At 40.3% G+C, this 26,874-nt stretch overlaps 3 protein-coding genes across 3 annotated transcripts; 2 read left to right on the top strand and 1 right to left on the bottom strand.

Annotated features, from left to right (window-relative positions):
* Positions 1 to 3,567: 3,567 nt before the first annotated feature.
* Positions 3,568 to 6,211, top strand: LOC137884006 (keratin, type I cytoskeletal 13-like). Its single transcript, XM_068725631.1, has 6 exons — positions 3,568 to 4,069; positions 4,328 to 4,410; positions 4,510 to 4,828; positions 4,932 to 5,057; positions 5,193 to 5,506; positions 6,026 to 6,211. The coding sequence occupies exons 1-6, from the start codon at positions 3,641 to 3,643 to the stop codon at positions 6,126 to 6,128; spliced, it is 1,374 nt and encodes a 457-aa protein (XP_068581732.1). The 5' UTR covers positions 3,568 to 3,640; the 3' UTR covers positions 6,129 to 6,211.
* Positions 6,212 to 8,909: 2,698 nt separating this feature from the next.
* LOC137884002 (keratin, type I cytoskeletal 13-like) lies at positions 8,910 to 14,113 on the top strand. The gene is made up of 9 exons (XM_068725626.1): positions 8,910 to 9,335; positions 9,830 to 9,912; positions 9,991 to 10,147; positions 10,537 to 10,698; positions 10,931 to 11,056; positions 11,155 to 11,375; positions 11,891 to 11,995; positions 12,935 to 13,033; positions 13,964 to 14,113. Exons 1-9 carry the CDS (start codon positions 8,937 to 8,939, stop codon positions 14,073 to 14,075), a joined length of 1,464 nt encoding a protein of 487 aa, XP_068581727.1. The 5' UTR covers positions 8,910 to 8,936; the 3' UTR covers positions 14,076 to 14,113.
* A 987-nt stretch (positions 14,114 to 15,100) lies between these two features.
* On the bottom strand, positions 15,101 to 20,066 carry LOC137884004 (keratin, type I cytoskeletal 13-like). Its single transcript, XM_068725629.1, has 7 exons — positions 19,402 to 20,066; positions 19,189 to 19,271; positions 18,918 to 19,074; positions 18,680 to 18,841; positions 18,378 to 18,503; positions 18,004 to 18,218; positions 15,101 to 15,205 (listed from the first exon to the last, which is right to left on the bottom strand). Exons 1-7 carry the CDS (start codon positions 19,786 to 19,788, stop codon positions 15,112 to 15,114), a joined length of 1,224 nt encoding a protein of 407 aa, XP_068581730.1. The 5' UTR covers positions 19,789 to 20,066; the 3' UTR covers positions 15,101 to 15,111.
* Between the last annotated feature and the right edge of the window lie 6,808 nt (positions 20,067 to 26,874).

Genomic DNA, 26,874 nt, shown 5'->3' with positions numbered 1-26,874 from the left:
AGCTTCTTCCCTCAGGCAGACGCTTCAGAGTACCCAAGTGCAGGCTCAACCGCTTTAAGAACTCCTTTGTCCCCCTGTCCATCAAATCCCTAAATGGCAAGCTAGCCAGAGCCTAAGCCCTGTAACACAGATTTTAATTTATTTTTTATTATCTTAACAATAGACTACAGGTGTGTTGTATGATGGGCAGTGTGTCATGTATTTGTTGGCTGGTGGGTGGCAGTCTGTGCATGTAATGTGTGTATGCAATATGTTATTTTGTATTGTTTTAACAGCAGAAACCGTATGTATGTTTCCAAGACAAATTTCCTTCAGGACAATAAAGTCTATCTTATCTCAACTTATCTTATCTTATTTATTTTGCACAATTTAAACAATAAAAAAACAAAAAAAAACCATAAACGAGATAAATAATATCACAGTGCAGGAAGAGGCAAAAAGCCTCTTAGAGGCAAAAAGCCTCTTAACCAAAAGTAGATAGATAATGTGTTGTTTTACAAACATGGAGAATGGCTCCAGACGGAGTGATGGTTCTCAAGGTGTGCATGCCATGCCAAAATACATTTAGTCATCACAGCCTTTCCATGGTACAATGAGTCAGCAGGGTGACTGTTTGGCACATGCGACGAGACACCAGTTTATTTCCACCGAGCGGTACAAACAAGTCCGTGGGTGTTGTACATTCCTGTCACTTTCCCCCTGCAGCCTGAGAGCTGCTCACGATAGGAACAGGCCTGCAGCAGAATACCTCACGGCCACACCCGCTCTGAAAACGCATTCAAATCATTAACCTAAATGCTTGACATTGCACCAGGATGCGTTTCTGAGCACAAAGAATGTACTGATGTGTATGTTTTTTTGTTTTTTTTTATGCAACCATTGGACCACGACAGTCTGCCTCCATGTTTTATTTGTTCTTCTGAGTTTCTAAAATTTGTTCCAATAAACACTCGATTTGTGGTCCTGTTCTGGACTGAATGGTCTGTTTAGTTGAGTTTAGTTTATTTATTTTGCACAATTTAAACAATAAAATAAAAACAAACAAACATAAACGAGATAAATAATATCACAGTGCAGGAAGCGACAAAAAGCCAACTGGGCTTTTTCAAAGCCTCCACCTATATAATATTAAAATACACAATATTACAGAGTACATACAATAAATATGCATAAGATATGACTACATAAAATATTACTGTTGGTGCGTTATTTCCGTTAAAACACTCGTAGTTTTTAAAATAAGTGCAGATTTTAAGTCTGATTGCAGCTGATTACTTTCTCTCTGTGTCAAGATGCATCATATTGTTATAAAGTGAATTATCTGTTTTTATTTGTTCATTTAAAATGGAGCTGTCCTTTGCTTTGCTCTTTTTAGAACAAACATACAAGGCAGGCAAGAACGCCGCGCCACCGGAGTCCGCACCCCACAATGGCTTCAGGAGACCTTTACGAGGTAGGATGAAAGCCTGTCCAGGGAAGATGCTCTGTAATATTGGAATAATGGAATTAGGAAGTAAAGGGGAGGGGTGTCGCGTCTGCAAAAAGCGGTGTACTAAGCCCTTTAACTGGTGAAACTAACCCTTCTCGTGCTTTGCGAAGACGAGGTTTGTTCATTTCTGCTCATACTTTCTGATGTACTTTTGACGTAATTCTTCCCGGCAGTTGATAGATAATGTGTAATTTTACAAACATGGAAAATGGCTCCCGGCGGAGTGATGGTTTTCAAAGTGTGCATGCCATGCCAAAATATATTTAGTCACCACAGCCTTTCCAGCGGTGTGACTGTTTCGCAGGCTGTTTGGCACATGCAACGAGACACCAGTTTATTTCCACCGAGCGGTACAAACATGTCCGTGGGTGTTGTACATTCTTGTCACTTTCCCCCTGCAGCCTGAGAGCTGCTCACGATAGGAACAGGCCTGCAGCAGAATACCTCACGGCCACACCCGCTCTGAAAACGCATTCAAATCATTAACCTAAATGCTTGACATTGCTCCAGGATGCGTTTCTGAGCACAAAGATAATCTACTGATGTATATGCCCAGTTTGTCATAACTTGTAATAGCAGAAGTCAAACTACTGAATTAAAACAAAACATATCAGTCCAAATATTAACAACTAACAACTGTACACAACAAAGATTGTGTACATAAATATGTTGGGGTAGAAGTTAACTAAAACTCCCAAGGTGCATTTCTGCAAAACTGACGAGTTTATCTGCAGCTAAATTCAGTTCACTCTTAAATGAGCTGCAACATTTGATTGAATTCAGCAACTCTGGCGCTACATTTTATTAACAACTGCAACAAGGCGAGATGTTCGGGAACATCGTTAAAAACGTTAACAGTAGTTATCTACATGACCCCCATTAGCTCTGTTAGCTCCATTAGCTCTATGACCTCCATTAGCTTCGCTAGCTCCATGACCCCCATTAGCCCCATTAGCTCCATTAGCTCAATTAGCTCAATTAGCTTCATTAGCTCCATTAGCTTAATTAGCTCCAAACACCAAACAAAGATCTTGATGTGAACCGTAATATAGAAGAAACTTTAAGTATATAAATAACCACGCTGCTGTATTTATGCCTAGATGACTTTATTTTGGGTGTTGCTGGAGCAGCTCTAATGTTAGCTTAGCCGAGCACTGATCGAACCAAACTCCATTCAGACAAGTGTGTTTAAAGTAGTTTGTTTGTCGTCTTACAGATAACATTGATATCTAGTCGTTTCTGCATCATTTTGATCGGTATATTGCAAATAAATCACAGCTAAATGTGTTTGTTTTGGGTTCATAGACTATTTTAAGATCCACCAGAGGGATGTTTACTGACCTGTTTTATATCAGAGAACTGAACGCTGGTGTCAAACACGGACATTATTTCACATCAGCATCAGCTGAGGATCAAAATGTCTTGGAGTTGTATGAAACCTTTTAATATCTAATTCTGCAGTTTATAACAAAATAATCAAAATTATTATGTATTTATTATTTATTATTAATATTATGATGTCTTATTATTTATCCAACTCATTCTGTGAATACAATTTATTACTAATATTATTTTTATTATTTTTGTCATTATTATTTTATCATTATAATGATTATCTTCCAAAGCTGCATCTTCTTGGTAAAGCTTGAATCTGGTAATGATTTAGTTTGTTTTTGTTCCATTAAAACACTTTTGAGTGCAATAATCTGCGATTATCTCTGTGGTGTGAGGAGGAGCGTCAGCAGGTCTTTAACCGACTCTCTGGTGACTCCATGTTTGTTTTATTGATCTCAGTCTTTGTCCTGAAACAAACCAGAGGTTTGACTCTTTAGTGAGACCTGTTTCTCTGCTGCCAAGACTGTGTCAACTCGTTAAATCATTAATAACAGATTTGATGGTTAACCTTAAACATGAATGTGTCAGGACTCGCCCTGCAGCTCGGCATGTAGCAGTTGATGGGAGGACTCAAACACACCCTTTAACCTTTTCAGATGGATTAAAGAATAACAGGTGTCTCCTCCTCCTCCTCCTCCTCCTCCTCCTCCTCCCGAACTCTTCTAACAGTATAAAAAAATGAGCCCCTCTCTTCCCTCCTCACTCTCTCACCTCTCTGGCTGAAGCAGATAGCTATCCTCCTCATCAACACTCAACATGTTCGGCACCTCCATGTCAGGCAGTGGGTACAGCAGCAGGAGCACCATGTCAATGGGAGGAGGTCGAGCGTCCAGCGGCTCCATGTACGGTGGAGCAGGAGGTGGTGGCGTTAAGATCTCCCACAGCTCCTCTCAGTATTCCAGTGGAGGAGGAGGTGGATATGGCTTCAGCTCTGGTGGAGGTTCTGGGTTTGCCTTCGGCTCTGGTGGTGGTGGCGGCGGCAGCCTCGACATCTCTGTCAGCGAGAAGGCCACCATGCAGAACCTGAACGACCGGCTGGCCACCTACCTGGAGAAGGTCCGCAAGCTGGAGATGGCCAACTCGGAGCTGGAGCTGAAGATCAGGGGGTTCCTGGAGAGCAAGTCGTCACCGTCCTCCAGAGACTACAGCGCCTACTACGCCACCATCGCAGAGCTGCAGGGAAAGGTAGGCTTCACCTGGGTGGGTCATGTGACCCCAAAACAGGAAGTGCTGCACATTATCATCCAGTGAGAAGTTAAATATGAACACTGATTAAACTTTAATCTGATTCAGAAACCAAAATCAGCTTTAAAACTGTTTAACGTCTAATATTGTTAAAGTAGTACAAGTAGTACTCAGAAGTACATAATTAGCTGAGCTTGTTTCCCGTCATGGAGAACTTTAAAAGATAACTCTTTTATCTCCTCTTTTTTTATCTCCCAGATCCAGGATGCCACCAGAATCAACGGCGGCATCTACCTGTCCATCGACAACGCCAAACTGGCCACTGACGACTTCAGGCTCAAGTCAATGAACAAATTCATTAAATATAAAGTTTTGAAGTTTCAACACGTTTCCTTTTAGCCGCTTCAGAAACTAAACGCTTTTTTTGGTCCTGTGAGCAGGTACGAGAACGAGCTGGCCATGCGTCAGTCGGTGGAGGCCGACATCGCCGGTCTGAGGAGGGTCCTGGACGAGCTGACCCTGAGCCGGACCGACATGGAGATGGAGATCGAGGGCCTGAAGGAGGAGCTGATCTTCCTCAAGAAGAACCACGAGGAGGAGCTGCTGTCCATGCGCGACCAGATGAGCGGCCAGGTGAACGTGGAGGTGGACGCCGGTCCTCAGATCGACCTCACCAAGATCATGGCGGATGTCCGGGAAGAGTACGAGGCAAACGCAGCCAAGAGCGCCAAAGAGCTGGAGGCCTGGTTCCAGACCAAGGTAAGACCGTGAGCCGCCGCATATGTGGAAACATCTCGGCAGCTGTTATGGGATGGACGGGTGGTAACGCGCTCTGTGCTTTGTGTCCTCTCTCTCTACGCAGTCAGAAGCACTGAACCAGGAAGTCGCCGCCAGCACCGAGGTCATCCAGACGTCCAAAACAGAGCTCACGGATCTGAAGCGGACTCTGCAGGCCCTGGAGATCGAGCTGCAGTCTCAACTCAGCATGGTGAGCGTCTCTCTCTCTCTCTCTCTCTCTCTCTCTCTCTCTCTCTCTCTCTCTCTCTCACGTTGTCTCTTTTACGTCCACGAGGTCACAAGCTAACTGAGCCACTTTCGCTCTCTCTCTCTCTCTCTCCCGCAGAAAGCGTCCTTGGAGGCCACCCTGGCCGAGACCCAGAACCGCTACTCCATGAAGCTGTCTGGGTACCAGATACAGGTGACCTCCATGGAGGAGCAGCTGATGCAGCTGAGGGCCGACCTAGAGAGGCAGGGACAGGAGTACCAGGTGCTGCTGGACATCAAGACCAGGTTGGAGATGGAGATCGCCGAGTACAGGAGGCTGCTGGACGGAGAGGGAGGCGGCAGCGGATTCAGCAGCAGCAGCAAAAGCGTCAGCGTCAGCAGCAGCGGCGGTGGCAGCAGCAGCAGCAAAAGCGTCAGCAGCAGCAGCGACAGGTGAGACAACCACAGCGTCGTTTACAGGACAAACGTCTGACAACGAGCTCGGAATTCAAAGACCCATTTCAATGCATTTTCAATGCTATGACATCACACTAATTTTTTAGGATTGAAAAATCTTTTGGGGTTCAATATTTTATTAATATTTTACTTTAACTCTCGGCTGAGAATCGAGTGGTTTTTCTATTAAATTAACTTCTAAGGTTTTATTGCAACGTTTCACACATTTGACAAAACCAGGACGATGCAAATTGTGATCTTACTCGTGAAAATGAAGAATTAGCACTCTGGCCTTCAGAGGAAATGTTAAAATAAACCTGAAACAAAACTAAAGTTAAATTTATGAAGTTGATTTTTTTACACAATCTTTCCAAACAAAAGCGCTCGTGTACGTCGTCTGATCGAGTTGCTTATAATCGTCTCCAATTATTACTCAAGGTTAAAAATGTAGAGAAAGATTTGTGCAGAATATCAAATGAGGATATTCAGCCCTGATTGTCTCTCTCTCTCCTGCAGCTCGTCCAGCACCAGCACCAGCAAAACCACCACCAAGGTCATCAAGATCACAGAGGAGATTGTGGACGGGAAGGTGGTGAGCACATCCCAGACAGTCATGTAGACCCTGCAAGCTCCAGCAGGAGGCGCTCTCACAGAAACAAAAACATGCCAATAAAAAGTCTGCTGACGGGCTTCAAAATAAAAGCTCAGATGTTGTGTCTTCTGTTCAAATAACGCACTGCAGTTCCTCTAGTGGACACCAGGGGCAGCTGCTCTACTGAATATTAATATTAATAATAAACACGTCTCATGAGTCCTGCTGGATAATTAGAAAATAATTAATTCATGGAAAAGAGCTCTGAGATGTAGTACAGTAAAAAATACAACATGTACCTCTGAGATGTAGTACAGTAAAAAGTACAATATCTACCTCTGAGATGTAGTAAAGTATAATATACAATATGTACATCTGAGATGTAGTACAGGTAGAAAGTAGCAGAAAATGGAAATACTCAAGTAAAGTACAAGTACCTCCGAATTGTACAGAAGTACAGTATTTGAGTAAATGTACTATATATATATATATATACATACATATATATGTATATACATACATATATATACATATACATACATATATATGTATACACATACATATATATACATACATATATATACATATATACATACATATATATATACATATACATATACATATATATATATACGTATGTAGAATGTAGAATCTTGATGCACTCAATATTCTACGAATAAACTAAACTGATTGTTTGCACATTAATATCTTTATTAAATCAAAATATAGGCAACCATGTGAACAAAATACCAAAATGGAGGAAGCTGTTGTAGCTTAATGTTGCAAATATTTCATGAAAACACACGGAGGAATTTCACTGCACTTAATTATCTTATTTTTTTTGGTGTGAACAAGCCCCCCAAAAATAGATTTTAAAACATTTCCAACAGAAAAAAAGATATGAAGTATTTCTAAAGTAATTTTGTTATTCATGAAGTTTGTTCTCTTTATTCTATTAGTGTCTTTAGTGTCCATTAAGTCAGTTCCAGTCTCAGTTCCAATGAAGGAAAATCTTTCCGCTCCAACAATAAGGCCAAAAGTATGTGGTTGTCATCCGTCTCTTTCCTGTTTCAGCATGAAAACGCCCAGAAGGCACTAAAAACACCTCCTCAGCTGCACCTTAGTCACATGAAATGTTTGTATGTTAACAGTAGAAAATGTAAAGAAACGTTGAATCTGTGGCTTTGTCTGAAGGTACATATTGTGCTGTAAAGTCACATGATGCAAATGACAGGATATCACCATTTAAGTAAAAGCAGTAGTTCATGAGAAAACACAAACATGTTCAAAGATGCTTTAGAACATGACAATTTTCTTTCAAATTCCATTTTTAACAACTTATTGTGAACAAACATGACCACACTCCTTAGTGCCAACATGTTTTGTTAAAATGCAGCAAAAGTGACCTCTTGGGGGCTTTTATGGTAGAGAAAATATGATAAACTGCCTTACAATGGATTGTCAGGTCCGCAGAGAGAATCATTGGTTCCAGCTTACCCTTCATCCTGGACTTGTACACCTCCAGAGTCAGGAAACCGGCAGGAAAGATCACTGCAGACCCTTCACACCCTGGACACAAGCTGTTCCAACTTCTCCCCTCTGGTGGGAGCTACAGAGCTCTGTACGGCAAAACCACCAGACACAGGAACAGCTTCTGTCTGCTGGACGTCACTGATGAACAATAAATAAGTCATACTGCACTACTACCTCTGTTTGCACTATCACCTCAATTCCATGGACACTGTTGTTGTATTGTTGTATAGGGTTATGTTCATATATACGTATACTGTATATATACATTTGGATATATATTTATATTTATATTGTACATAGTCGTTAAATGTTTATACTTTTTTTGTTGCCCTTGTTTTATTTTTATATTTTTTTTTATACGTGTACGTTGAGAGCAATGTGAAAACCGGAGTCAAATTCTTTGTTTGCGTACACATACATGGCCAATAAAGCTGATTCTGATTCTTATGGGGGGACCTTCCAGTGGAGGAAACACCCTACTTGGCAGGGCCTCTCAGACGGCCTGTCAAACACTTATAATAAAGACAGGCCACATGGAAACAAAATACAGATTACTGATAAACACCCTGTATAATCTGTATACTTCTTCCACCGCTCACAATCGTTGAGAAAAATGTTTTGTTTTGCACAAGTCTCATAAAAAGACAATTCCTGTTTGAACAAAATATCAACTAAGTCTTAAGTGAAATATAACAGAATTAAAACTAGATGAGGATTCATTGATCAGTAATATAATGGATTACATTCGTGGGATTGTTGAGTGAATTTGAACACTTTTTTTGCACCAAACTTTACATGAAACCACTGTCACCATAAACCAGCTCTGGAGAAAATGACTGTGTTTTGTCACAGCAAACAGGGTCTGAACAAAGAGCTGGCACAAAGGATGTCATTGTTTGCTTGCACAATAAAAGCAGCAGAGGGGCGTCTGTGTGTGGAGCTGCAGGGCCTAGCATGACAACCTCAGCTCAGAAACCACAGACAGGTTTCAACATGCAGACAGGAATCCAGGTGAGGGTCTGCAGTGCATTCAGTGATCAGATAAGAGAAGATTCTACGAGTTTTCCTGAGAGGCAGATACACCTGAACAAATGGGATGTGACATCATTATGCAACAGACAAGTACTAATTCCTGCTGTGATTGGTTGCTCTGTTTGTCGTCCTCCTGCTGGTTTGGTTTTGTCCCCCGGACCCTGAACCCCCTCCCTCACGTTCAGGTAGCATAAATGCAAGCAAAAGTCAAAACTGCTTCATTCTCTACTCCCTCCACCCAGAGCAGGCAGGCTTCCTCCACCATCCACCATGTCCTCCTACGCTCGCTCCGTCAACTTCTCCAGTGGGAACCGTCTGGGCTCCATGAGGGCCCCCAGCGTGCACGGTGGTGCCGGAGGCTCCGGAGTCCGCATTTCCAGCATGAGCGCTCCAAGAAGCTTCTCCTCTGCTGGTGCAGGGTTTTCTGCCGGAGCCGGTGCCGGAGCCGGCTTCAACCTGGCCGACGCCGTCGACATCTCTGACAACAAGAAAGTCGCAATGCAGAACCTCAACGACCGCCTGGCCTCCTACCTGGATAAGGTGCGCAGCCTGGAGACGGCCAACGGGGAGCTGGAGCTGAAGATCAGACAGTTCCTGGAGAACAAGACCAAACCTGAGGGCCACGACTGCGTCGCATTCAAGGCCAGCATCAGTGACCTGCAGGACCAGGTGAGTCTAGGCTCTGATTCTAAATCTCTATCTTAAGGTAAGACTACAGAAGTAACACAACGCTTTTATGCTCGAATATGAATCTCCTGCAGCACAAAAAGCTTCGTCCTTACTGTCATAAAAAAGCCCTGAAGCCAAACTCAGGTGTACAGGTGGGACAGAACAGGTGTGTTCTTTCCTGCAGGGTGAATACAGGTGCAGCCACACCCAAAACACACAGAAGGCCACCTGAAAAAGAAAGGGGCTCCAGCTCTAGTTTGATAACTTCTGCATAACCACTAAAATAATGAGGACAGATTTTTACTTGTATTTTAAATCAGCTGCCTCACAAAAAAAAATAAAGGTTCCGTTTCATTTTGAGTTTAAAGGAGGACAAACCTGCAGGTCTGATGTCTAATGTGAATCAGCTGGTTTCAATTCAAGTTCCATTTAGAGACACTGATGATAAAATAAAAAGGTATCCAGGATAAATCTGACCTCCTTTTGTGTTTCAGATCCTCTTTGCGACCGGAACCAACGGATCTCTCTACCTGGCCATCGATAACGCCAAGCTGGCTGCTGATGACTTCAAGGTCAAGTGAGTATATAAGAACAACTGGAAGAGCATCTTGACATTTTTAAGTGAACAAAGTTGAAGCAGCAGATTTGATTGCAGGTACGATAACGAGCTGGCGATGCGTCAGTCAGTGGAGGCCGACATCTCCGGGCTGAAGAGGCTCCTAGATGACCTGACTCTGGGCAGATCTGACCTGGAGATGCAGGTTGAAACGCTGAGGGAGGAACTCATCCAGCTGAAGAAGAACCACGAGGAGGTGGGCCAATATAATCTCATTCATTCAAGTTCAAGTTCAATAAGGACGTTTGGTGGTATGATAGAGGAAAAGTTGGGGAAACTTCAAACTTAACTTGATTTCTTGTGATTTTGCAAAGAGAAAAACATTCTAAAATCCTCTAAAGTGACTTTCAAATTATATTTTAACTTCTGATTATTATGAATTATGGAGCTTTTAATTCAAGTGTTAATAAGTATTGGTAGAATCAGGTATGAAATGTCTTCAGTATCTTGGACTAAAACTGCATGTAAAATCAAAAAAGTGGATCTTTTTCCACAGTCAAAGATCAGTCAAAAAGGGAATTCAAAATGATATGAAAAAGAAAACTTTGAATATTTTTTTGAAAAACAACTTGCGTCTTCCTGCAGGACCTGCTGATGATGAGGGGTCAGATGGGGGGTCAGGTGAACGTGGAGGTGGACGCTGCTCCTCAGCAGGACCTGTCCGGCGTCATGGCCAACATCAGGGAACACTACGAGACCGTCGCCAACAAGAATCGCAAAGACCTGGAGGTCTGGTTCCAGGCCAAGGTGAGCAATAGAAACCCTCTTAAGAGTAAACCCCGCCTTCAAAATATATCCTTCTGTAAGTCATAATAAAAAGGTCATTTTCTAAATCATTACTAAGAGACACACCTTAAGTTAAAGGACCTTCCTCTCTAACACACGGCAGTATGAGGATTAAAAGAGACAAACAGTAGAGTGTCATCTGCAAACATGTTGATTTTTTCGTTTTATTCTTTGTTTCTTTGTGGTTTTAAAGTCTGATGAGCTCAATAAGGAAGTCGCCGTGAGCACCGAGACTCTTCAGTCATCCCGATCAGAGGTCACAGAGGTCAAACGCTCGCTGCAGAACCTGCAAATCGAGCTCCAAGCACAGCTGAGCATGGTTGGTTTTTTTCTTCCATTTGAATCAATGCAGAAGAGATTATTACCTTAACCTTGTGAATCCCCCCCTCACGCTCGGTTTTTGCTTCTCCACTTCAGAAAGCGTCTCTGGAAGGAACCCTCGCCGACGCCCAGAGCCGCTACGCCAACATGCTGGGAGGTTACCAGAGGCAGGTGTCGGCTCTGGAGGACCAGCTGGTGCAGCTGAGGGCCGACCTGGAGCGCCAGGGACAAGAGTACCAGATGCTGCTGGACACCAAAACCAGGCTGGAGATGGAGATCGCCGAGTACAGGAGGCTGCTGGATGGAGAGCTGTTCAGGTGATTGGACCGTTCCAGACTGGGACGATACTAGGAGATGGATAAACTTAACATATCAAGCAGAAGAAGCAAAATAACATTCAAAATTAACATGTTTTTAGGAATAAAATGTGAAATCATTATCATATCAAACGCTCATGGAAAATCTTTAATTATTATTATTTTGAAACAGATAAACTCTTTAATGACAACAATTAAAAGTTTTTACATTACAAATAACACAAAAATTATATATTTTTTAACTTAATGAAAAAAACTAATTAAATAGAGCTGTTAATTTGTTATAGTATAGCGTCTGTAGAGGGTTTGAAACCAGTAAAACCAGTGAGAATAATAATCCTGAAAACAGATGTCAAAGGTCAAAAATGTTTATTCCTCACCTGTGGTGAAATACAGTTCAGAAACTAGGTGCCTCATATAAAATATATATGAAGATCAAATGAAAAAGATATTGCAATAATTAAGTTTAAAGAGTACAAAGTATCAATATAAACTGTTTGTGTGTCTTCCTGTAGCCCGCCGACCACGATGACCACCACGAAGAGTAAAGTGATGATCATCACCAGAGAAATCATTGATGACGAGAAGCAGATGAATGGGGTCAACACTGACTTTGAGAAGTGAGACAACAAACATCTTTCAACCGCTCTCAGAAATAACATGCCTCTGATGAACTGAAATATGTGTGTGTGTGTGTGTGTGTGTGTGTGTGTGTGTGTGTGTGTGTGTGTGTGTGTGTGTGTGTGTGTGTGTATTAGTACCTGTAATCAACACTTGACTCATTTATTTTAACAAATAACTTATAGAGACACTGTGTACAAAGTTTGACGTCTGTAGAAGTTATAGATATTGAGATATTAGGTGAAGAAGGCGTCCACATTTTGGGGGTTTAAAAATATTTTTTTCACATTTTGTGGATCACTACTAAAAGTTAAAGCACACTTCAATGATTTGATGGATGTTTTCTGAAGGCGTCTCCAAGACTGCAGGACGAGTTCAATACTGAGAAAGTGGCAAAATTAAAATAAGTATACAACGATAATTAGAATATATGTACTTACGCAGAGGACACCCGAGTTTACCAAGCGATGACATATTAAACAGTCATGGAAAATCTTTAGTTATTAAATACTATGTCACGAATCGTGATGAAATAATCCAAATTATGAAATTTACAAAAACAAAATTATTATTTTGAAACAGATAAACTCCCTAATGACAACAAATAACAGTTTTTACATAACAGATAACATACAAATTATATATTTTGCAACTTAATGAAAAAAACGAATTAAATAGAGCTGTTAATTTGTTATAGTATAGCGGTCTGTAGAGGGTTTGAAACTGGTAGAAAACCAGTGAAACCAGTGAGAATAATAATCCTGAAAACAGATGTCAAAGGTCAAAAGTGTTTATTCCTCATCTCTGGGAAATACAATTCAGAAACTAGGTGCATCATATAAAATAGATATGAAGACATGAAAAAGCAGAAATATTGCAATAATTAAGTTTAAAGAGCACAATGTATCAATATAAACTGTTTGTGTGTCTTCCTGCAGCCTACCGACCACGACCACGAAGAGTAAAGTGATGATCATCGCCAGAGACGTCAGTGATGATGAGGAGCAGATGAATGGGGTCAACTCTGACTCTGAGAAGTGAGACAACAAACATCTTTCAACCGCTCTCAGAAATAACATGCCTCTGATGAACTGAAATATGTGTGTGTGTGTGTGTGTGTGTGTGTGTGTGTGTGTGTGTGTGTGTGTGTGTGTATATTAGTACCTGTAATCAACACTTGACTCATTTATTTTAACAAATAACGTATAGAGACACTGTGTACAAAGTTTGACGTCTGTAGAAGTTATAGATATTGAGATATTAGGTGAAGAAGGCGTCCACATTTTGGGGGTTTCAAAAATAATGTTTTTCACATTTTGTGGATCACTACTAAAAGTTAAAGCACACTTCAATGATTTGATGGATGTTTTCTGAAGGCGTCTCCAAGACTGCAGGACGAGTTCAATGCTGAGAAAGTGGCAAAATTAAAATAAGTATACAACGATAATTAGAATATATGTACTTACGCAGAGGACACCCGAGTTTACCAAGCGACGACATATTAAACAGTCATGGAAAATCTTTAGTTATTAAATACTATGTCACGAATCGTGATGAAATAATCCAAATTATGAAATTTACAAAAACAAAATTATTATTTTGAAACAGATAAACTCCCTAATGACAACAAATAGCAGTTTTTACATAACAAAAAACACAAAAATTTAATATTTCGCAACTTAATGAAAAAAACGAATTAAATAGAGCTGTTAATTTGTTATAGTATAGCGGTCTGTAGAGAGTTTGAAACTAGTAGAAAACCAGTGAAACCAGTGAGAATAATAATCCTGAAAACAGATGTCAAAGGTCAAAAGTGTTTATTCCTCATCTCTGGGAAATACAATTCAGAAACTAGGTGCATCATATAAAATATATATGAAGAACAAATGAAAAAGCAGAAATATTGCAATAATTAAGTTTAAAGAGCACAATGTATCACTATAAACTGTTTGTGTGTCTTCCTGCAGCCTTTCCACCACAACCACGACGACCACCACGAAGAGTAAAGTGATGATCATCGCCAGTGACGTCAATGATGATGAGGAGGAGGAGGAGGTCAACTCTGACTCTGAGAAGTGAGACAACAAACATCTTTCAACCGCTCTTAGAAATACACAAATAAAATACCTCTGATGAACTGAAACGTGTGTGTTTGTGTATTAGTAACACTTGACTCATTTATTTTAACAAATAACTTATAGAGACACTGTGTATGGTGACCGTGGCTAAGTGGAGAGCAGGGCCACCTTTCAATCAGAGGGTCGGCGGTTCAATCCCCGGCTCCAGCTAGTCTCATGTCAATGTGTCCTTGAGCCCCTTAACCCCAAAATTGCTCCCGTAGCTGCGTCAATGGTAGATAGATACTAAATTGTAAGTCGCTTTGGATAAAAGCGTCTGCTAAATGGCTGTAATGTAATGTGTACAAAGTTTGACGCCTGAAGAAGTTATAGATATTGAGATATTAGATAAAGAAGGCGTCCACATTTAGGGGGTTTAAAAATAAAGTTTTTTCACATTTTGTGGATCACTACTAAAAGTTAAAGCACACTTCAATGACTTGATGGATGTTTTCTGAAGGTGTCTCCAAGACTGCAGTACGAGTTCAATGCTGAGAAAGTGGCAAAATTAAAATAAGTATTAAACAATAATTAGAATATATGTACTTATGCAGAGGACACCCGAATTTACCAAGCGACTACAGTCAAATAGATTGTCTCTGCAAAGGAATAAAAAAGATTGAATGTGCTGAACTTTCTTCATCTAAATGCAGACTGAGTTTTTAATACCTTATAATAGTTTATCTTTATTTTATTGTGTGTATTGTATTTCACCTCAAGGAAAATTATCCTCCGAGTTACAGATGTCTCTTTCGCATATAGGTCTATGAGGAAAAAAGGTATTTTTGGGGCCCCATCTGATCATGTGACGGAACCCGGATTTTAAATTCCCCTGTTTGGTCACTAATTAAAACTTGCATTCAAAGACGTCCATTAATAAACTTAAATCTATCAAAATAAAAACACATGAACCACAGAAACAACGCCAGACTTCATATTTATTGAAGAACCTCAGACAGACTCAGTTCACAGAGTCTGGTTCTGGTTTTGATTCTGGTCTAACTGCTGCTGATCACGTTTCCATGTTCGTCGATTTCCTGCATGATGGTCACCACCCTGCTGGTCATGGTGGTAGTGCTGGTAGTGGGGGTGCTGCAGGACGGGAAATAAAACATTTATTATTATTAAGAATTATTTGTTCGTCTTTTTTGTTGTAGTGATGTTCGAAAAAGTAGATAAAACTACTTTTATTCTGAGAAATATTAAATAAAAATACAAATTAAAGCTGTAAGCAGCATTGATCGGGCCCTCGCAACTCCACGCACGTCGAGGGTACTGCGGCCACGCATTTCTGTGACCATCATACACTGCGTGCACGAGTTAAACGGTATTTCCTGCGTCGACTAGCAAGATCATGTTGCCAGGTTTTAAGCCTCAAATGTTTTAAGTGTACCTCCGATACAATCATAAATGTAAGCCTGTTAAGATCATGAAGAAAATGAATGTGCGTAAATGCGCTTCAGTGTTTGTAACATAACAGACTGTCAGTTTACTGGGATGGGGTTCAACTCCCTGCAGTGTCCTGCTGATTGTATTTGGACTTACATGAAAGTTAACAGAACAGTAGTGTCATTTGCTTTTACTTGAACACCATAATTTAACACTGTTTTCATTTTAAGCTCTTCTGTAACTTTAGAGTGTGAAGCATTCATTGTAACATTTATTCTGATTCTCATGTAGAAGCTCTGGACTGATCATTTATACTAATGCCCACTGACATGGTTTGAGAACCACTGTTATCTAACTTTTGCTTTCCAAGCATCTTAGTTTGCACATATTTAGATCAGAGAAGTCTTTTTCTCATGGTGTGCCCACAAACCCTTCAGTGTTCAAGTGTTTGAGCCGCTGTAATTATAGAATCCTGCTTACGGCCGTGGTTGCCAGAAGGTGGCGCTATGACTATGAGTTAATATTGGCATGCAGAAGTCCTAAAATCATGACAGTAATCAAGCATGTCAAGTTTGGGACAGTTTTGACAAAGTACATTTGCGTTACAACAGCTTGATGGATGACGGCGAACCATGTAAAATGTTCGCTACACCACGTCCATGTCCAACCTCAAGATTTTAGTAGTTTTTAATCACTAAGGTCTTGAGATTGTTCTGAACAAATTCTAAGCTGGTCTGATTAATTCCCTAGGAGGAGTTTGTTAAAGTACAGCACCTGAAAATGGAAAAAAAACACGAGAAATTCATACAAAATTCAAAATGGCTGACTTCCGGTTGGGTTTAGAGCTTAGATCCCTAAGACTTTACATCTGATACATCTGCCTATCAAATTGTATACATCTAGGTGAAACGTACTGCGAGGGCTGCATCGTCAAAATATTGTAGGGGGCACTATTGAGCCGGCAAAGAATGCGTCACCACGGCAACAGCCTTTCACAAAACAAAACATCACAAAGGTCTTTAGACTCTAGTAACCAAATTTTAAGTTGATTTGATTAATTTGCTAGGAGGAGTTCGTTAAAGTACAGCGCCTGGAAATGACAAAAACAACACAAATAATTCATACTAAATTAAAAATGGCTGACTTGCGGTTGGGTTTAGAGCATGGCTCCATGAGACATTTTGTTAAGTCCACATGCGATACATGTGCCTGCAAAATTTTGTAAATCTATATGAAAGGTAGTGCGAGGGCTGCTTCGTCAAAATTTTGTAGGGGGCGCTATTGAGCTGATTTGCCACTCTGTAGCAATACTTTATTTTAAATGTGTATATCAAGTTTGCTTATGTTTTCGATAATTTTTAGCTCCTCAAAAGCACCTTCGTTTTTCATAGCAAAGACTGCATCGTCATGGCAACAGCGTTCGACGAAACATCAAAAGCTCATGAACTGGCATTATGAACTTCTTACATTTGTGTGGAACTAATTTGATGTTGATCTGATTTACCAACTAAGAGAAACAAGCCAAAGTATAAAGACTTTAACTTACTGTTACCAGTAGGTGGCGCTATGACTATGATTCAAAATTGGCCTGCAGATGTCTTCAGGACTGGAGTCTAATCAAACATGTGAAATCTGGTAAGGATTGTTTTTTTGCTGCCACGCCACGGATACATAGTTCGATAACTTTTTGATCTTTGAGTAACTTTTAAATGCCAAGATCTCAAGAGTGTACTGACCGAATCTGAAGTCAATCGGGTTAAATCTCTAGGAGGAGTTCGTTAAAGTATGGCGCCTTGAAACGGTCAAAAAACATCATAAAATTCAAAATGGCCGACTTCCTGTTTGGTTTAGTGAATAAGTCCAAGAGGATTTTTTGTATGTCCCATCACGTACCTACCAAATTTCATACAGCTAGGTGAAACCCAATGTTGGGGCAACTTAATAGGGGGCGCTATCGAGCCAATATTTCATACCGCAGCTGGACACCCCAATGAGACTGTAATTTTCGCAAAAACTGGCTTGCGTGCCAAATTGAAAAAAAATTCCCAGTATCCCAAGCACCTCCTTTTTGCGACGAAACACGCGGGAATAATAATAAACAATAGAAAAACAATAGGTCGTCCGCTCCGACTACGTCGGTGCTCGGGCACTAATAATTGTCGCTAAAAGCTGATTTCACAACATTTTACAAAAAATAAGTGCATATCCTTGTGTTGAGATTAGGATACTAAATCACAATGTTGGTTAGTAATTCTCGCCATGCTAGCTGCTCTGGATACTAATGACTCACATCTTAACTATGATGGGATGGATTATGATTCACGTTCCTCTGAGGATGAACTGTAATAACTTTATTGATCCTCTGAACTCTTCGTCATCGGGTCAACGCGTTAATGTGTCCGACACTTTATGACCTAAAAACCTACAGAACTAAAGATCAGCCGGACTCATCAATCGTTAGCTAACGCTAGCATGCTAACAGGCTAAGCTACCAGGCTCACCTCTCTCCGTCCAGCAGCCTCCTGTACTCGGCAATCTCCAGCTCCAGTTTGGTCTTGATGTCCAGCAGGTTGGCGTACATGACCTTCTGGTTCTCCAGGTCAGCCCTCAGCTGGACCAGCTGCTCCTCCAGAGCCTCCACCTGCCTCTGGTAACCCGCCAGCATGTTAGCATAGCGGGTCTTGGTCTCGTTCAGAAGATTCTCGGAAGCTCCTTTCTGTTTCAGGAGGAAGAGGAGGGACAGTCAGGTCAGTTTGACTTTTACAGTAAGACAACTCTTTAGTGCTTCAAAAACACCTGAAAACCTTTTACATTCAGAATAATACGGAAGATCATATCTATCAGAAGAGTTAAGTGGATCCAGTGTTTTGGTCACCTTGCTGATCTGAGCCTGTAGTTTGATCTCCAGAGTCTGAAGAGTTCTTCTGACCTCTCCGATCTCGGTCCTGGATGTCTGCAGGGTCTCAGTGCTCACACTGACCTCTTTGTTCAGCTCGGCTGACTGTGAGGAAACAAGAATCAATGATGTTATTGATCCCATGGATCAGGATATCAGACAACAGCCTAAGTTAGAAACAAAAGAGAGTCGTTGGTGTAACTTGAGTCGGACCAGGTTTTGGACACTAAGGGGCAGCAGTGACCACATTCAGGACAGAAAACAGGACTTTGTGGTCTCACCTTGGCCTGGAACCAGGTCTCCAAGTCTTTGCGGTTCTTGTTGGCGGCAGCCTCGTAGTGTTCTCTGATTCCAGCCATGACGATGGACAGGTCCTCCTGAGGAACAGCGTCCACCTCCACGTTCACCTGACCCCCCATCTGGGTCCTCATGACCAGCAGATCCTACAGGAAGACGTCAGTTAAACTTCTGTGTTTTTTATCTTTTTATTTATTTCCTGACTGGTTTCAATGGTCTCACCTCCTCGTGGTTCCTCTTCAGCTGAATCAGCTCGTCCTTCAGACCATCCACCTGCATCTCCAGGTCTGACCGGCTCAGGGTCAGCTCCTGAAGGACCCTCTTCAGACCGGCGCTGTCGGCCTCCACCAACTGACGCGCGGCCAGCTCGTTATCGTACCTGAAAGAAAACACCAGAATGAGTTCCAGAAACTCAACACAATGAAGGACCTGCTCACAAAAAATGTACAGTTTTTTTGTTTCGATGTTTGATTCCACGTTGAAGGAAACTCACTTGAGTTTGAAGTCGTCGGTGGCCAGCTGGGCGTTGTCGACGGCGAGGACGAGGGAGGCGTTTCCATGAACAGCGAAGTAGATCTGAAAAGTTAAAAAAGTTACAGAAACTTAAAAAATCGAAAAACAAATATGAAACCCTTAAACTTACTAAAATGTAAAAAAAAAAAAAAAAAAACACAAAAGAAGAAAGTGTAGAAGAACCTGGACTCACCTGGTCCTGCAGGTTTTTGATAGAGACCTTGAACGCGGTGCAGTCGTGGCCCTCAGGTTTGGTCTTGTTCTCCAGGAACTGTCTGATCTTCAGCTCCAATTCCCCGTTGGCCATCTCCAGGCTGCGCACCTTGTCCAGGTAGGAGGCCAGGCGGTCGTTGAGGTTCTGCATTGCCACTTTCTTGTTGTCAGACACGTCGACGGCGTCTGCCAGGTTGAAGGAGGAGGAGGCCTTGGAGACGCGGACTCCGGACCCTCCAGCTCCTCCGTACACGCTGCCGGCCCCAAAGCTGCCGACCCGACGGGAGGAGGACATGGAGGAGGGGGCAGCCATGTTGGAGCTCCTCTGGGAGGAGGACAAGCTGCTGCGGCTGGAGAAGGAGGTCATGGCTCAGGGTCGGCTGGTCGTCGGCTCTGAGTGGAGAGTGATGAGCTGCTGGGACGGAGTCTCCTTTTATGTCTCAAAATGAGGCCTTGGAGGGTGGGGGGGGGCCGCAGGTAACATGCTATGTGGGTCGATGTGCAACCCCGGGGCCAGGAGAGATTGAGGTCCAGCAGGTCTGGTGGGTTTCTAGCCGTCGGGCTCCACAAACAACGATTTGTTTGGTATCTCATAAAAGCTTTATGTTGCTATTTTTTGTGTGTTTTCCTACGAACGTCCAACAACACAAGTGACAAAACTACCTGGTTCATCAGCTCGATGTCACTAAATATAAACTGCACAAATACAACTTTAATATTTGACCCTTTAGTTTAGATGTGGTGTAGAAGAGGGAACAGTCTTGGTAGAGAGGGGGGTGGGGGGGTTATGTGACACCGTATCCAGTATTCATGGTGTTGACTGTTTATTGGGTAACTTTACAACCTTATAGTGATGAAGCTCACAGAAGTTTTGGTGGCCTTTGAAAGAAAGTGTGTTGCGTTAAAATGTAAATCAGATGTCTCTAATAGTTGTTTACTTTTAGAGAAAATAACTCCTTGGTTGAGGAATAAGAGTAAAACTTTTTTTTTTTTTTAAGATATGGTGACTCTTTTTAGATAAAATAAAGAATCTCCCATCACACCACATTGATAGCGTCTCTCTTTAATCTTTTTTTTTTATTGATTCCCTGATTCCTGGGATCTTGTTCACTGTCTCTCAATGTTTGTTTAGTTATATAATTTTACTGTCATTGCTGTTTATTCGATTTTACGTTTAATTTGTTTATTTGTTGTCTTGTTGACTTTGTACCGTTATTCATCATGTAATGTGTTTGTCCTTGAAAAAGCAAAATAAAATATTCGCCCTTTACTCTGTCAAAGTTTAGGTGAAGATGGTGGTTTGAGATAAAATAAGTGTAGTTACCTACAGAGCACATCTACGATCGAGGGGTTGCCCCTCAACGGAGCTAACAGCGTTTACCTGAGGGAGAACCAGAGGATTGATTATGGTAAATGGACTGTACTTCTATAGAGCTTTTCTAGTCTTTTCGACCACTCAAAGCGCTTTCACTACTTGGGGGGTTAGGTGCCTATCAGATTATCACACACACACACCGTAGGCACAGCTACAGGAGCAATTTGGGGTTAAGTCTTGCTCAAGGACACATTGACATAGACTAGCGGGGATCGAACCGATTGAAGGATAACACTGCTCTCCATTTAGCCACAGTCACCCTTGATTACCTGTTGTAGGTCCAGATACCAACAGTGCGTGAGAACAACATGACGGGAGCTGTGAGGCGTTTGAGATCTGACTGGATGTCTGGTCCTCGAGGCTCTATGTTGACTGACAGGAGGGAGTGAGGGGGGGGGGCAGGAGCCCGACCCAGAACCGGCCCGTCAGGTGAGGCTCCATTCTTGCTCTTCAATCCATCATGTGACAGCACCAAACACCAGATCACTGACACAAAGTAAAAAAAACACTTTCAAACATTCAGTAAAGTTTAGTAAATATATTCAAACTGTGACTGCTGTACTGTTGTATATTCTATGATTAGATTGTTATTACTCATGAATGTAATAACAAAATTACATTCATTACAAAAACATATATCCTTGACAAAGCCAAAAATAATAATAATAAAATAAATAAGATAAGATAAAACATACTCAATGAACGGAGAATTAATGGTTTAGGTTTGCAGAGAAATACCAGAATATCGTCCGCATACAACCGAATAATACTCTCCATTTTCCAACCATTAATGCAACTAACATGAGGTTCAATGGGGGTGGAAAACTAATGCGAGGACAGTGAACAAATCTTTGACGTGTGTCAAGCCCGAGAGTAAACCAGTGTGTGATGTAGAACCATTAGAACCATTGCTTGTGGAGAGGTACACAGTAATTTATAAATATATCGTCCAGAGAGAAACGCTCTAAAACATTGAATATGTATTTCCATTGGATTCGATCGAATGCTTTCTCAGCGTCTAAGGAGAACACCAAAGAGTCTAGAGGTTTGATTTTGGCATTTTGAAAGACCCCAATAAACAACTTACATAAGTATAAGAATGACGACCTTGCACAAATATTAACAAAATGACTCGGCCCATTCAGGGCGGATGTTTTCTTTCTGAATCTATTCAGTATTTCATAAGAAAATAGTAGAACAGTAATTATCTTGTGATCTTTCAAAGCCACAGTCCCAAAGAAAGTTGTGTGTAATCATGTAGAAGCTGAGCAGCATATTTTGGCCCCGGGGCCCCTGACAGGTAAATCTGGCTCTAACACAAACCAGCTGATGAGTCAACAGATCAATATGAATATATTCACAATATACTGCTGTAAAAACATGTATTTCTTTGTTTTTAGCAGAAACTTCACTGATGTGTTGTAATACTTCTCTGTATTGACCTTATGTCAGAGATGGAGGAAGTATTCAGATCCTCTACTGCAGTAAAAGTACTCACTTCCAGTAAAAGCACTAACACTTCACTTTAAAGAAAAATCTATTCCAGTCAAATTACTAATACTACACTTTAAAAACACTCTGTTACAGTTGAAGACTAATACCACACATTAAAAACACTCTGTTACAGTTGAAGACTAATACCACACATTAAAATACCTCTGGGACAGTAAAAGTACTAATACCTCACAGTAACAATACTCTGTAATAGTAAAATGTTCCTTCAGTAAAAGTGTGTCAGTATAATCAGTAAAGTTTAGCAAATATACTCAAACTGTGACTGCAGTACTTTTGTATATTCTATGATTAGATTATTATTACTCATGAATGTAAAAGCAAGATTGCATTCATTACAAACACATATATCCTTGGCAAAGCCAAAAATAATAATAATAATAAAATAAATAAGATAAGATAAGATAAGATAGAACATATGGGGCATCAAATCGAGCACAATCTACTCCATTACAGGTTACTGTTGGCCATTTGAAACCTAAACCTCCTGTGTACTCAGGGTGGACCACGCCGCTCTCTATTTATGAGGCGTTTGTGGTCTGACTGGATGTCTGGTCCTTGGGGCTCTAAGTGTACTCACAGAACCAGACCATCAGGTACAAACTCTGAGACCTCCTCCATGGCCCCGGAGCCTCCCTTGATGGACAGGGAGCATCTCAGACCGGGTTGCTCTCCTGGCCCCCTGAGGCTGCACCATGACCCACATAGCATGTTTGGCATGCTTTCTCTCTTCACACGTTTCCATAGATCCTGGTTTTACCTGGACCCCGGTCCTGCTGACACCCACTGCTACTATTAGTAGTAGTAGTAGTAGCATTACTAATACCGATACCATTACTGATTTTGTTATTGTTATTCTACTATATCCACTTCTGCTGTTATTTTTAGTAATTGTAATTTTTCCATCATTATTCTGCTTACTACTGTCATTATATGAATCATTTATGTCATAATCATTGAATGTGTTGTAACTCTGTTATGTTGTTCATTCTGTACACATGACATCTATCACACGTCATCCTGATAGAGGATCCTCCTCTGATGTTCCTGTTCTGATGTGAGGGTTCCGGGACAGAGGATGTCACATGTGTACAGATTGTAAAGCCCTCTGAAGCAAATTTGTGATTTATGATTTTGGGCTATAGAACAATAAATTGAATTGAATTATGTGACTGTTCTTGTAGACAGAAGACAGGAAAGAGTGAATATCCGTATCTCGTCCCCCTGTGAAGTGTGAAATATAATGATCACTACGCGTTAATTGCAGTATTAGTGTAGAACAGGACCTTGACCCGGTCGATAAATGACTCTGAACCAAAATATTCAATCTGAATTCAGGCATTCTCTGTATAGAGCTAATATTGTTTCAGTATCAGAATCAGCTTTATTGGTCGAATATGTGAACACAGACAAAGACATTCACGTTTGTGTTAGAGGATTTGTTTTTTGTTGCTCTCATTGTAGTGAAACAGAAACTGACATACAGCTACAAACGTAAACTAAAGAAAATAAGGAACATTTCAAACACTGGTAAACTGCACTGAAGGAACGCTGAACAAACACTTTCCCAATAAAACTGAAAATCTATTTTATGATATGAAACTGAAAATGCCAAATATGGGTTGTTTTTTCCTCTGTTTTGTTTGATAAAGGCGAACGCTGGACAGTTTCCTGGCTGAAGTTGCTCCTCTGAACTTCCAAACTGGTTTCCACATTACATGCATGGTGAACCAGACCCAGACCAAAACCAAACCAGAACCAGAACCAGAGTCCGACAAGAGTCAAACCAGAATCAGACCAGAGTAAAACCAGAACCAGACCAGAGTCAGACCAGAACCAGACCAGAGTCAGACCAGAACCAGACCAGAGTCTGACCAGAACCAGACCAGAGTCAAACCAGAATCAGACCAGAACCAGACCAGAGTCAGACCAGAATCAGACAGTCGAAAAAGTAAAATAAATTCTACTGAGGTCCCAGTTTAGGAACAAATAGGAGTCCATGAGATCTGAGATTGTTTTGATCCTCTCCAGTCCGCAGGTCAATGAACTGAAGGTGAAGTCTGCCCTCTTGTGGTACACATGATAACTGCAGCTATGTGTTGTTTCATTCTTTTTTATTCTCAGGGTTAATGTGACCCCATTCAATGTTTAACATCTCTAAATAAGTGCTTGACTTTTTTAAATTTCTTTCATGAATTATTTCTGTATTTATTTAGTGAAGCACAATAAGTAATTAAGGACTTTTTTATAATTTGGGTTTTTAATGTCCTGTAGGGGTCAATTTGACTGCAAGCTGTTTTAGATAATTATAAAAATATATAAATATACAATAATATATCAATATAAAGGTATGTATACAATTATTTTATATATAAAATGATTATTAATTTAATTATTATTCAAATACATTTTAATGATTTTATATTAACATTTTTAAATATAAACAGACGAAGGAATGAATGGTTATAAAGTAGACAAAGATACAAACCTGATATACATAAAGTTGGGTAATAATTTATTCACAATAGTTTTCTGGAGGTTTAAATTGCGGTGGTCATTTACATTTGAGATGTTTGCTCATATTTATCTTTTAATTTTATCCTTTCAGTTTCTTTTATATAATATTTCTGGACATGTGACAAATATTCATTTAAATTATTGAATATTACCATCTGTCTTGAAGATACCTAATAAATAGGCTGACTGACAGAAGTTTACAGACCAGAGACATTAAAACACAATAACGGTCATTAAACGTTAAACTGATAAGTTTATTACTATTTATTACTAATTATAATACTTGCTGCTCTTGTTATTTTACCATGTACCTTGTTTGCACTGTCCACTTTGCTGCTGTGATCCTGTAAATTTCCCCACTGCTGGACTAATAAAGGATTATCTTATTTTATCTTATCTTATAAAGTGTAAATGTTGTGTTGGTGAAGACCGCCTTCTTGTGGCCGAGGTGAAAAACTACAGCTCCGTCTCTTCACTGTGTTCTGTACTGTGAACCAATATGTTACTACTTACTTACTAAAGTAAGAATATTAGTACTACACAATAAAAATACTCCACTACGTGTAAAAGTCTTGCAGAATTTTGCTTAGAAGTACACAAATATTGGCAACAAAATGTTATACTTAAAGTACCAAAAGTAAAAGTACTCATTAGGCCAAATTATTATTGATGCTTAACATATCAACTGTACTTTAATATAGCTCATTTTAACATTATAAACTGTTAGATAGCATCATATTTTAAGTTTTATACAAAATCTGAAGAGAAGATGTTAAACTAATTCAGTCAACGTTCAGTAAAAAGTATAATGTTTTCCTCTGAGATGCGGAGTAGAATAAAAATAATCAATAGTGTACTATTTTATGTATTTTTTAATCGTAAATACCTCTGTATGTCTGCCATTGACTTCCTTGCGTTTCCTCCAATGAGTGAAACAGCATCTCGCTGGTCGGTGTGGTCAAAGGTGGTATTGCACCCCAACAAAAGCTATTCCAAGAGAAGCCGGTGAAGTTAGTTAGCTTTAATTAAAAACTACACGTTAACGCCGCTCTGATAAAAACTGTGAAGTGAGTTGTGCATCCAAAATTAACTAGATAATTTAAATTAAATAACAGAGTTAGCTTGTTTTCTTGGGCTTGCTAACATGTTATTGTGAGGCTAGTTTGTTGGCAGTGATGGAGTTCGGGCCATAAACAATCAATAATCGAAAAGAAGTCATCAAGTTATTGTTATAAACATCAAAATACACCTCTCTGTTAGCTGCGTTATTAACTGACAGTTCAATGTATCTCCATGACTTAATTTAACACGAACAAGCTAATGTTAGCTTCTGCCACAAATCAGTGTGTTACATTAGCTCAAAGCAGCTAGCATTAGCTTTTCTCATCAATCCATAAAACTAATATTAGTTCTCGCTGCTAATATTGGCATTCTCCCATTAGTTTAAAAGACACACTAACATTAGCTTGGAAAGCTAACGTTAGCTTCTCTGCTCTTGAGTTGGGAAACTCACGTTAGCTAGTGGGACCAGGTTCTTCAAACTCCCAAACCAGGAACCTTAAGTGTACCGCAACTCCGGGAATTTAGAAATATCAGGTCAAACGTTTTGTTAATTAAACAACAAGAAACTATAATATGAGATTTGGAACATTTTGATTGCATCCACGCGGCTCTCAACATGGCGACGCTTTAGCCGGTGGCTCGTAGCTAACGGTGCTAACGGTACAAAGTCTTCGTGCTAACGTTATTGTTTGCTAAGTGAAGTTCACCAAATCAAAACTCATAAACGAAGGCAGATTAGTTGTACGACTGTTATTGATGTTGAATAAACAATATTTATGTACATTTTGTTGTTAATACTTTGAGGATGCAGAACTTTTACTTGTAACAGAGTATTTTGTACATTGTGGTATTGGTACTTTTACTTAAATAAAAGTCTAAGTACATAAGTCTAAATGTCTAGTAAATAATTAAACACTGGCAATGATTTCTGAATTAATTTTCTCAATAGTCAGATTAGAATTAATTACATATGTTTAATTATTATTG

The sequence above is a fragment of the Cebidichthys violaceus genome, unplaced genomic scaffold (assembly GCF_023349555.1).
Source record: "Cebidichthys violaceus isolate CVI_PGR_0920_01 unplaced genomic scaffold, fCebVio1.0.p SCAF_36, whole genome shotgun sequence".
NCBI lineage: Eukaryota > Metazoa > Chordata > Actinopteri > Perciformes > Stichaeidae > Cebidichthys > Cebidichthys violaceus.
Note: the sequence above shows the minus strand (reverse complement) of the source record. Positions and strands in the feature narration are given on the sequence as shown.

Coding starts and splice junctions, on each gene's coding strand:
- LOC137884002 (XM_068725626.1), top strand. CDS start 8,937: ATGTCCTCCTACGCTCGCTCCGTCAACTTCTCCAGTGGGAACCGTCTG. Junction 9,913..9,990: donor GCTGATGACTTCAAGGTCAA/GTGAGTATATAA, acceptor ATTTGATTGCAG/GTACGATAACGAGCTGGCGA. Junction 11,996..12,934: donor GTCAACACTGACTTTGAGAA/GTGAGACAACAA, acceptor GTCTTCCTGCAG/CCTACCGACCACGACCACGA.
- LOC137884006 (XM_068725631.1), top strand. CDS start 3,641: ATGTTCGGCACCTCCATGTCAGGCAGTGGGTACAGCAGCAGGAGCACC. Junction 5,058..5,192: donor TGCAGTCTCAACTCAGCATG/GTGAGCGTCTCT, acceptor TCTCTCCCGCAG/AAAGCGTCCTTGGAGGCCAC. Junction 5,507..6,025: donor GTCAGCAGCAGCAGCGACAG/GTGAGACAACCA, acceptor TCTCTCCTGCAG/CTCGTCCAGCACCAGCACCA.
- LOC137884004 (XM_068725629.1), bottom strand. CDS start 19,788: ATGACCTCCTTCTCCAGCCGCAGCAGCTTGTCCTCCTCCCAGAGGAGC. Junction 18,842..18,917: donor TGAAGAGGAACCACGAGGAG/GTGAGACCATTG, acceptor GTCTTCCTGTAG/GATCTGCTGGTCATGAGGAC. Junction 15,206..18,003: donor AGGCTGCTGGACGGAGAGAG/GTGAGCCTGGTA, acceptor CCCGTCCTGCAG/CACCCCCACTACCAGCACTA.